At 35.6% G+C, this 11,932-nt stretch overlaps 1 protein-coding gene across 1 annotated transcript in view; it reads left to right on the forward strand.

Annotated features, from left to right (window-relative positions):
• The first annotated feature begins 526 nt into the window (after positions 1 to 526).
• Positions 527 to 11,932, forward strand: part of SMCO2 (single-pass membrane protein with coiled-coil domains 2) — a 20,071-nt gene continuing 8,665 nt past the window's right edge. Inside the window, exons 1-4 of the mRNA XM_006912707.1 lie at positions 527 to 622; positions 5,638 to 5,768; positions 6,437 to 6,586; positions 10,827 to 10,917. Coding sequence (XP_006912769.1) covers positions 527 to 622; positions 5,638 to 5,768; positions 6,437 to 6,586; positions 10,827 to 10,917 — 468 coding nt within the window. The remainder of the gene's footprint in view (positions 623 to 5,637; positions 5,769 to 6,436; positions 6,587 to 10,826; positions 10,918 to 11,932) is intronic.

Below are 11,932 nucleotides of genomic sequence, written 5' to 3' on the forward strand. Positions count from 1 at the left end.
AAAGGCATATGTATTTACATAAACTTAGATGCTTATTTATATATAAAATCTCTGTAGAAGAATCAAGAAGCTAGTAAACATTGGGGAAGGACATCTAGGGGCTTGAGATCAAGATGATATCATAGACTTACTCGTTTCTGCACAGTCTTTTGAACCATATGACACTTTTTAATTCTACTTTTTAAAAAGAATTGATTATTATACACATTTGTGCATGTGTACACACACAGCTGCACAGCTGCAATAGCTTTGCAATTTGGAATCTCACTGGTAAATTGTGTATTGATTCAGTCAACAGATATTTATCCAGCCTCTCTATTCCTATCTTGTACAATAAACTGTGCTAGACATCGCTCACACAGAAAGAAATCAGAGCAAGGATAGTGGGTGCTTTTTGGGTCCCGGAAGGATCCCAGTGTTCTACCTCTAGAAATGTTTAGGGCAGACCTAAACTGTAGACCGAAGACATAATCACAATATCTGTTCTGATTGTGTGCCTTACAGTTTGCTAAGGGAATTTAACAAAATGGACCACTTCTCGGACAAATCAGATGTTGAGGAAGGCCTCTTCTCTGAAAACTCTCAAACTGACTACCTTCAAGAGGTGGAGACTAAAAAATGGGTAAGGGAGAAATTTAAATGTCACAGTGGGGGAAGAAAGGAACTTCATTTTTCATATCTCAAAGCAGTAAGGAATTCTGTGAGGATTTCCTTATAACAAATAGGTGCAGGATGTTCACAGCTTGAAACCAGAAGAGGCATTGCCTCCCCCAAGGGCTGCTGTCATAACAAAAGAGACTTAGTAACCTTCCCATGCAAAAATCTGTGCAGCACTTGTTACTTTTGTCCTTGAGATTTGTGACATTTTCCACCTTAGAGCAAATTGCTGTATGTAAAATTGCCCTCTGCTCACAGATTGTCTTCCAATAGAATGAGTCAGAAAGATCTATTTACTCCTTATTCAGTCTGAACCTCTCTCAGTCTTTGAAGTTCAGTCACCCAGCTGATGTGGAATGAAGAAAGTTAAGACAAAGCCTGAGCTTGTCCTGGAAAGAGTTTATGCTTTCACTACCATTTAGATCAAAGCAAAGGCATGGCCAAGATCCCTTTTATTATTGATGAGCCAATCTCTCCATAGATTCCCCAGGCTATTGGCTACAGAGGAAGGTGGTTTCAACCAGTCAGAAAAACATAAGGAAAGGATGGAGTGGGACTTTCTTGCTCCCAGGCCCCAAAGGAAGCTTAGGATCCATCTGTCTACTTCTCTTTTGAATATATTTTGAAATTGAGGATGGCTAACTCAGCAAACCCACAGAAGGAAAGGTTCCCAAAGAATATTCTAAGCTGGACTTTACCTTCAAGGACTCTACAGTAGGTAAACAACAACAACAACAACAACAACAACAACAACAACAACACCCCAAAGAAATAGAAGGCGTGAAAGAATGGAGGTAGAGGTCTGGAGAATAGATAATAATGAGACAAACAAAAAGTGAAAGGAGAGATAGACAGCCAGACAGATACCTTTTATGGAAAAAAAAAAAAAGAATAATAGAAACTGAATTAGAAGGGGAGTCTTAGGATTAAGTTTTCAGAAAGTCTGAGAATGAGAAAAGAAAAATAAAGAAACTGATGTATGGGGGGGCTATGATCTCAGGGAACATGTGAATCAAAGGTATTACTTTGCAAATAGTATCATCTGATTCTTTGTGGGTGGCTTGTCCCTGGACTCCAGGAAAATGCTGCTATCATTGGACCTACTCTGCCATGACACCTTCCCTGCATTCACCATCAGTGTGCCCTGCTGAATGAATCCTGTTAGTCAGTGAACTGTGACACCATCACTTGTTGACTCGGGACAGAATAAGTCTAATTAGAGAATAAAATTATTCATTCTGTAAGAGTTTCTCAAGTAGCCCATAGTCTCAGGGTATAAGGCATATAGATTATTTCTTACAAACTTCAAATCAGGGCACAAGGTTTAACAAAAGGTTTAAAAAGTTTTTATGATTGTATTTCTTTATATTAATTTATTTCTAAGGAAAATTCTGTAATTACATAAAAATAAATCACATGCAGTTACATAATTAACAAATGAGTATTAATAAATTAGGCTCTCTGCTGATAAAATGACAAATATATGACTTCTTAAGGAAGAAACATTTTTCTTATTCTCTGGAAGCAAATCAGAAGGTCTCTACTTTTCAGAATCTTACATTTGTCTTTTTATAAGGGAAGAATATAAGATTTAAAGGACAAATTCAGAAAACGGAGAAAGTTAATAGAAGTTAAAAAATTTTAATTGTCGGTTTAATTAACAAAATAGTCATTAGCCAAACTGCCAAAGATGCCATATCTAATCATCCGAGTCCCCCAAAATATTTACAAATGAATATTTTGCTCTGCTTTCACATTTTCTGATCCCTGGCACTGCTCTATACAGTGTTGATTTCAAGTGTCAGGTGAGTGAACATACTTTCCTATTTTCTGCTTTTATTTGCATCTCTCACGAGCAGAATGTATTTGCTTACTGCTGAAGTCTATTTATTCTAAAACCACTTATTTTGCATCGACTATGTGCTAGGCACTGTCAAGTGCTGAGGATACATATATATCAAATCCTTTCACTTCAGTGAGCTCTCACACTTGGAGGGACTCAGACAAGGAAATGGCTATGTCTGATAAATTCATGCTTGGAGTAGCAGATGTGCTACACAGTCGTGGCAGGGGCTGCACAGGGAGATGGATGACTGGGAATATGACGACTGAGTTTTGAAGGATAAACTGAATGGGAGCAAATCATTTTAGAAAGATGAGACAGCACACGCAAAGACAAAGGGGCCAGAGAGAAACTGTTCTGAGAGAGGAAGGGTAAAAGAAAAGGCGTGAAGGGCAAGCAGGTAGGCCGGACACTAAGGAAGTGGAGATAGAGCGGGATGCAGACTGGAAGCCAGATGAGGATAGGATTCAAGAATTGATGAGGACTGGCAGCAGGGATGCCACGAAGAACAGAGGGAAAAGACATAGATTTAAAAGATAGGTATTCTTGGGCTTGGACACAGTGGATATGACATGGGTAATGAAGAGAGAAAAGAATGTCTCCCATGAAAACTCAAGAACCAATTCCAGGGTTCTGGCAGAGGCATCTGGATAGATAAGGAGTCGATTATGCAAGATGGTGAACCTGGACAAAGTAGAGGGAAAATATGATGTGTTCAGTTTTTTGTTTGCTGAATCTGAGGTGCCTATGAAACATCCAAAAAAGAAATATAAGCCCTTCAAAGAGCTGCACATAAATGGAAAGTAATGCCCTCAGGCTGTGTATTTCATGCAAGCACATGTTCAGTTTGTTATTAAAAACATACACACATAACTATGTGTTCAATCCTGCAGATTTAAAAAAATCGCTTATTTCTATTGTGCTTTTCAACTCTTTTGTGGTATATTAACCATGACAATGAATTGGTTGATGAAGATAAGAAATGTCATCATAGAAAACTGGACATAGAACCTCAGAGGTGATCTGGTCCAATTTTCTTATTCCAGAGCAGGAAACTGAATGTTAGAGTAGTTAGTTGGTTCAACATCCATAGCAGTAGAACAAGGCTTAGAATTCAGGTTCTCCAATTCCCAATGTAGTGTTCTTTTTTCACACCACAGTGCTTCTGTTGCTTTTGAATATCTTAGCAAAAGATTTGGTGGGAAGAAATTGAAACCGTGAATGCTTTTTATTTTCACAAAGAGATAGTTAAGATACAGTGGAGTCATATGATACTTGGAACATCTAGCCTTAGTTTCTCCATCTATGTATGTGATAATTATCCCTACATCACTGGTGAGGTGCCGATGGGTTGTGGAAGTGGCAGTGGTATGGACTAGATATTTCTTAGTCTGAATCCTGGATATAGTGAAAAAAGTCATGGCCTTGGAATCAGAAAAACTAGTTCAAGTTCTGGTCCATACACTTTCTAGCCATGTGTATTGGTTCCTTGTAGTTGCTGTAAAAACTTGCCACAAAGGTGGTGACTTAAAACAACAAAAACACATTCTCTCATTGTGCTGGAGGCCAGAATTCTGAAATCAAGTGCTCAGCAGAGTCACGCTCCCTCCGAAGGCTCTAGGGAAGAATCCTTTCTTGCCTCTTCTAGCTTTTGGCGGTGGCTCCAGGCATTCCTTGGCTTGTGGCTGCCTCTATTTTCATACGACCTCTGTGTTTGCATTTTCTTTTCTGTCTCTCACTGGGACACTTGTCATTAAATTTATGGCCCACTCAGGATTTCCAAGATAATCTCATCTTAACATCCTTAAATTAATTACATCTGCAAAGACTTTTTCCAAATAAGGTCACATTCACGGGGTCTTAATATTAGGATATGGACGTATCTTTTTAAGGTGACCACTATGCCATACAACCTTGGGAAGATCACTAAATGTGAATGGCCAAGGGGATTTCAATAATTACCTTTGTCCACCTCGAGGTTATCATGAGAAGTAACAGAAAGAATGCATATGAAAGAAATTTGTTAAGTGTTATGTGGATGTTAGTCATTTGTATTGACTTGGCCAGAATTTATGCAGATATTTTAATAAAAGATTGATTTGTTCTCCCCCCTCCAACTTTTTCTCCTTCCAGTTTAAAAATAGTTTTGTTGAAACATAAGAATTTCAGACTGAACTTCTTCAAAGGGCAGAGGAAATATTTCAGAGTGTAGTTACTAAAGAAGAGAAATGTTCGAAGATAAATCCTTGTCAATTGTGTGCATGCACAGACTTGAAATACCAGAAAATGCCTTGAATGTTTCTCTATAACAAGGCAAAGGATAAAGAAAGAAATAAATTTTGTGGGTCAAACTGAGAGTAGGATTTCCCCCAGAACTCTTTATTATGAAAAAATTCAAATAAAAAGAAAACTTAAAAGAATTGTATGATGATTATTCACATTCTCACACTTATACTTTAAAATTGTTGCCATTTGTCACATTTGTTTTATCTTTATATATGTAAATGGAATTTTCTGAACCTCTTAAAAGTAGGTCAAAGACAACAGATACTTCATCCCTGTTTATTTCAGACGGCATCTCTAAAAATAAAGACTTTCTTCTAATAACCAAAATATCATTATCACATTAGGAAAATTAGCAATAATTTCATAATATATTCTAATATTCTCAATTCTCAAAATATTCTCTCAATTGTCCCACAAATGTCTTTTGTGGCTATATTTTTTTTAAAACCAGCATCCAAACAAGATCTATGAAATATATTTTGGTTATTTTATTTCTCTTTTAATACAGAATAGTCCCACTCCCTCTTTCTTTTCTTTGACACTGACTTTTTTGAAGAGACCGGTCATCTTATTTGGGTGGAGTGCTGGAGTCCATGGACGAATGGAGTTTTAATACTCATCAACACTTCAAAGAGCTCTGTCTGTGGACATGAATGTTCTACATGTCCCTGTCCCAGCCTTCCTCTGTCAATGGAGCAGGAGGCCAGGTCTGCTTATCTTACAAATGCATTAGAAGGCTTCAGAGAGGTCTATGTGCTTGCCCCCAGAGAAGAGGGAATGGGTAGGCCAGAAGGACCCCAGCCACTTGTGATAACACTTTTGTTCTGTTTTGCTTCTTTCATCTTTATCAGAATATGTTGGAGCTGGAGGCTGAGCATAACCAGGACCTGAAGAGTGAACAGGATGAGGAAGAAACAGTTCAACATGAGGATCCTCAAGTGTCCACCTCTTTGGAGTTTTCAGAGGAGAACATCACTGAACTGTAAGCCTTGATACATGCAAGAGGGAACACGTAATAATGTTTTGTGGAGGGGGAAATAAAATTTCACAGAGGACTTAGAGCAAGCCTGAAAGATTTAAAATCCATACATGAATCGAACCATGAAGCACTCATGTGCACAAGTAACGACATTACAGCAAGAATACAGAATAAGGACATTCTAGGGATACAGGCAGAGCCATGGGGTGCTCTTTGAAAACTTTTCTTTGAAGCCTGGAATTAATACACATCTTGTCATTCTCAGATAATTTTCTAGATAGATAAAGTACTATAATTATCATTAAAAATATATTGTTAAGCGCTTGTAGTCCTTTTCCTTATTTCATACCTCTCCTTCCCACCTAAGATCCAACCACTGTCCTGAAATCAATACTTATCATTCACTCCATACAGAGAAATCTAAAAAAATACATATATATTTACTAAATGTAAAATATGCTTTATTTCCTCCAGCCTTATAAAGATCTGTTAAAATGGATATCGAATAAACTCCCAAACTTCTTTCTGAGGCCTAACTGCCTATCTGGCCTATTTTGATGACAGAAAATGAATAAAAAGACCAACTTGCTATTCAGAGGGAGAGGGTTTAGGGCCATGTGTGGCATTCCCAATTGTATACATAAAAACTGATCATCATAATATTTCTGCAGGAGTCAGGAGAACATGTTCTTCCAGCTAAACCACTGGAATACACAGATGGGTCTACAAGTGGAAGAACTCGGAGCTGATCACATAGGCTGGATGGAGAAAATTAACAATATTATACAAAAAATAAACATAACAGAAACCACAGTGAAGAGGTAATTGTAGGGTGTTGAGGTTGGTCAGAAAATAATGAAAATTTCATAGCTTCAGAAATTTAGGAAACTCTGGGTTTAAGTTCCCCAATGATCCTTGAGTTTTACCCAGTACGACATGAAAAAATATTAAAATATGTTTGTTTAATGCATATCTGAATTTAAGTGGAAAGTTATAAAACAGAAAAGATAAAATTAATTGTTATTTATCTAGTCACTGGTATAACAAGAATGGGCTTTGGAGTCAGAGGGACCCAAATTTGAATCCTGACATTGACATTTCTTGGATAAGTTTATCAACCTTTTCTAAGCCTTGACTTTCATTTTCTGTAAAAAAGGCACTAATGACAGCCACCTCATTGGTTTCTTGTGGGGATTAAATAAAATACTGTAGGTAAAAATATAAATACAGTGTCTGATATACAATAAACAATAAATGCAAGCTGTTCTCAGAAATAATTTCCCCTGGCCTTCTGAACCATCCGATCACCTCCCAAACTCAGGGCTACCCTTCTTCTAGATGTTTTCTCACCTTTTAGTAAAATATCTCCTTCACATTCAGTTAAACAATTCCATGTCTTTCTGTTAAACGTGTCTTCACAACAGCCTTCTTCTGACCATCCTATTCAAAATGGCTCTTTTTTTCATCCAAAGCACTAATAATATTTGTTTTTTAAAAGAGTCTGTTTTTGTTCAAAACCTATATATTAAATTTATTTTCCATTTTTAAAATTAAAGCATAATTTACATATAGTAATGTTTTTTTAACTTTTTATTTATTTAATTAATTATTTATTTTTAAATTAAGTTTATTGGGGTAACATTGGTTAATACAATTATATAATTTTCAGGAGTATATTATAACTTGATATCTGTATATTCTATTGTGTTTTTACTGCCCAAAGTCCAGTTTCCTTCAACTACCTTATATTTGATCCCTTTTACCCACTTTACCCTCCCCCTACCCCCTTTAACCATCTACCGATGATTAAAGGGAATTTTTTCTTTTATCACTTGTGCTTTTTTTTAATGCCTCCCCATTTCTTCCTTTTCCCAGACCCTGGCAACCACCATTTTGTTCTCTGCTCCTATGAGCCTGATTATTTTTGTTTCATCATATAAGTCATATCATGTAGTATTTGTCCTTCTGTGTTTTGCTTATTTCACCTAGCATGATTTCCTTCTTCTTAAAGGCTGCATAATATTCCATTGTGTGTATATACCACATTTTTTCTATTAATTCATCTGTTGATGGATATTTAGGTTGCGTTCATGTTTTAGATATTGTGAATAATGCTACAGTGAACATGGGTATGCAGATACCTCTTCAAGATGCTGATTTTAATTCCTTTAGAAGAGGGATTGCTGTATCATATGGTAGATCAATTCTTAGTATTTTGAAGAACCTCCATACTGTTTTCCATAGTGGCTGTACCAATTTGCAATCCTACCGGCAGCGTATGAGGGTTCCTTTTTCTCTGCATCCTCTCTAACATTTGTTACATATAGTAATGTTTTTTATTGTAAGGTTTCTGTAAGTTTTGAAAAATGCATACAGTTGTATAGACACCACAGTGAAGATATAGAACATTTTTATCACTCTGCAAACCCCTTATACCCTTTTATAGTTAACCACTCTTCCTGGCTAAGCTGCTGGTAACCACTGATTTCTAGCCCTTTTCCAGTTGTCACATAAATAAAATCACGCAGTAGATAACCTTTTGAATCTTTCTTCTTTCACTTAGCCTAATGCATCTGAGATTCCCCCACGTTGTTCCATGATCAGTAGTTTGTTTCTTTTTGTTGCTGAATAGTATTCTATTGTATAAATATACCACAGTTTATCCATCCACTAATTGAAGTATATTTAGATTTTTTGGCAACTATGAATAAAGACACTGTAAACATTCACATATAGGTTTTTGGCTATTCTTCTTTTTGCTTTTTGCTATATTTTAGAATCAGCTTGTCAATTCTGTGATTAGAACTACCATTAATCTACAGGTAAATCTGGGAAGAATGAGCATTTTAGCAACATTGATTCTTCTAGTGAATGAATACAGTATATCTATTTATTTAAGTCTTTGATTCCTTCCATCCGTTTTGTATAGTGTTTACTATACAGGTATTTTATACTTTGTTAGATTTGTGCCTATGTATTTCATGTTTTAAATGCTACTATAAATTATACTTAAAATTTTTCAATTTCTATATAGAAATACAACTGATTTTTGTATATTGACCTTGTGTCTTGTGACCTTATTAAACTCATTTATTAACTCCAGTAGTTTTTACAGGTTATTTGTTTTTTTCCACATGGATAATCATGTCATCTGCAAGTAGAGACTGGTTTATATCTTCCTTTCCAATCTGTATGCCTTTTACTTCTTTTTGTTGCCTAATTGTATTGGCCAGAGTCTCTAGTACAATGTTGAATACATAGGGTGACAGCAGATAGAGGACATGCTTACCGTGTTCTCGATCCGACAGGGAAAGCATTAAATGTGATGTTAGCTGGGCTTTTTTTTTTTTTTATGTCATTCTTTGGATTGAGAAATTTTCTTATATTCCTACTTTACTGAGATGTTTTTAAAATCAGAATGATACCAAATTTTTAAAAATAGCTTTCACTGTTTACAGTCTTAACATGGAAAATTATAATGACTAATTTTTGAATGCTGAACCAGTCTTAAATTCCCAGAATAAACCCTACTTGCTTATATTATATTATCCTTTTTATATGTTGTAGGATTCACTTTACTACAATGGAATTTTTACATGTTTGTTAATGAGAGATATTGGTCCACTTTTTTTATATTGTAATGTCTAGGGTTAGTATCATAATAATACTTACTTCATAGAAAAAATTGAGATGTTTTCCTACTTGTTTTATTTTCTGGATGAGTTTGTGTAAAATTGTCATAATTTCTTCCTTAAATGTTTGGTTGAATTCACCAGTGAGGTCATAGTGTCTGGAGATTTCATTGTGGTGAGATTTTTAACTCCTTTTAGTTACTCCTTTATAGCCATACCCATTCTCTCCCACCTTTCCCTAACCTTTGGCAACAACAAATCTGTTCCACACGTCTATAATTATGTCATTTCATGAATATTACATAAATTGAATCATACGATATATATTCTTTTGAGATTGGCTTTTTCACTCGGCATAATTTCCTTGAGGTTCATTCAAACTGTTGCATGTATCAATATTCCTTTTCATTGCTGAGTAGTAGTCCATGGTATGCATCTATATTTGTATATAGTTTGGTTAACCATTTACCCAGTTTGGGGCTACTGTGGAAAAAAGCTACTTTGAATAATCATATGTGAAAATAAGTCTTCATTTTTCAATTGTCCAAGAGTGAAATAACCAGCTCATGTGCTAAGTCTGTTTTTAGTTTTGACAGAAACTGCCAAACTATTTTCCAGAGTGGTTGTACCCTTTTACATTCTCATCACCAATGTATGAGTGATCCAATTTCTCCACATCCTCATCCACACTAGCATTTAGCATTATCACTATTTTAGACATCTGATAATGTATAGTGTTATCTCATTGCAGTTTTAATTTGCAAATCTCTAGTGGCTAATGGTGATGATGTGTTTATTTCGCATGTTTATTTGCCGTCTATATATCTCCCTAGTGAAATGTCTCTACATGTCTTTTTTTTTTTTCATTTTCTAATTGGAAAGTTCATTTTTTAATGTTGAGTTTTGAGAGGTTTTTATATTTCCTAGATGTAAGACCTTTGCCAGACATGGGACATGCAAATCTATTTAACAGTCTTTAGCAAAGCAAAAGTTTTCAATTTTAATGAGGTCCAGTTTATCAATGTTCCTTCATTATCAGTAATGCTTTTGGTGTCAAGTTTAAGGTCTCTCTGCTTAGTCCTAGTTCTCTAAGATTTTCCGTTGTTTTTTTGTTTCCCCCCCCTCCCCCAACCCTAGAACTTTAACTAAGCTTTAATTTTAATCATTTAAATCTTTTGCTCCTGTATCCAGTTGGGTCTTACATTTCTTTACTATTATCTAAATTATTTAGAGTGTGTTTTACTTTTTTGAACTGCATTTATGTCTTCCCATTCCAACACAATCACTGTCCAAGAGTTCTCTTACATAGGAATAGAATTTCACTTGTGAAAGATTCAAAATTATCTTTTTAAAAAATATCAAAAAAGATTGTCCACTAAGTGATTTTTCTTAATCCATGGACTTAGCCCATCTCTTGGTCTGTTTGCAGCTTATTAAATGAGGTGGTATCCTTGGAAGGCCAAATCGAAAAGCTGGAGTCACACCAGGACCTTGACCCTGCTCAGGAAACAAACATTGAGGTAAGCCGGAGGCTTGGAGAGGACAATCTGGGAGGTTGTGGGGACTCTGCCACCTCTTCCCACCCCTTCTATTGTTTAACAGGTCATAACAAGAATTAAAACCCATCTTCTGTCACAGGAGGAACCCTCTCTTGTGGTCAGTTTTCGCCGTGTACCACCACTTCTATTCTCTGATGACACAAAAACTCTAGATTTTTCTATTCTGTCTAGAAGCTCAGGCAGACAAATTTAATAAGTTTATTTCTTGATGCCATCTTAAGATAATGATGAGTACTTTAAGGGAAAACTTCTCTTTTTAATCTTTGTATCCCAGCACCAAACATTACAGAGAAGATAAATGGGAAATAATTATTCGTGAAGACCTGCAGCCTTAGAATGTAAGAGATATATTAGTCTTTGATTTACTTATCAAGAGTTCTTATGTTGTTTTTCACTATCTCCAAAGTTTTCCTGTTGTTTTATCTCCTTGCATTTCTTAGAGACTCTTTTCTAAGAAAGGTTTAATTTTTCCTTTTTGGAATGTTGAAAAAGTAGTGATCAAATTTGGATAAGAATTAGACTTTAGAGCCCTGGCTGCTAGTTTTTCTGCTCTACAAAACTTCAGGTCTTTGAAGAAAAGTCTCTCAAAAAGGAAAAATCTGTATCTAGCTACCTCTTTATTGAAACTGTCAGCCTCTGCTTTAGCTTAAGCCAAAGAATTTAGGTGGCTTTGGAAGAAGTAAAGGAGAAATGTCTCTTATTGTAGAAAAGTAATGTTTATTTAGACCCCTTACATATTAAAAGCCATCTACAGATCAGCACAGATTTATCACCAAGGAAAAAATGAACTTTTAACCACAATTTAGTGCAATGTTCTAAAGTGGCAACCTGATTTCGTGCTGGTTGAGAAGTCAAGAGTTATTTTCACTATCCTTAGGCTCTGGAAATAACAAACTATGCACAGAGGGAAGAGGACAAAGTTCAAGATATATTCTGCCTTAGAAAATTTCCTCCAAAACCCAGCCATATTAAGGAA

The sequence above is a fragment of the Pteropus alecto genome, unplaced genomic scaffold, assembly GCF_000325575.1.
Source record: "Pteropus alecto unplaced genomic scaffold, ASM32557v1 scaffold103, whole genome shotgun sequence".
Classification (NCBI taxonomy): domain Eukaryota; kingdom Metazoa; phylum Chordata; class Mammalia; order Chiroptera; family Pteropodidae; genus Pteropus; species Pteropus alecto.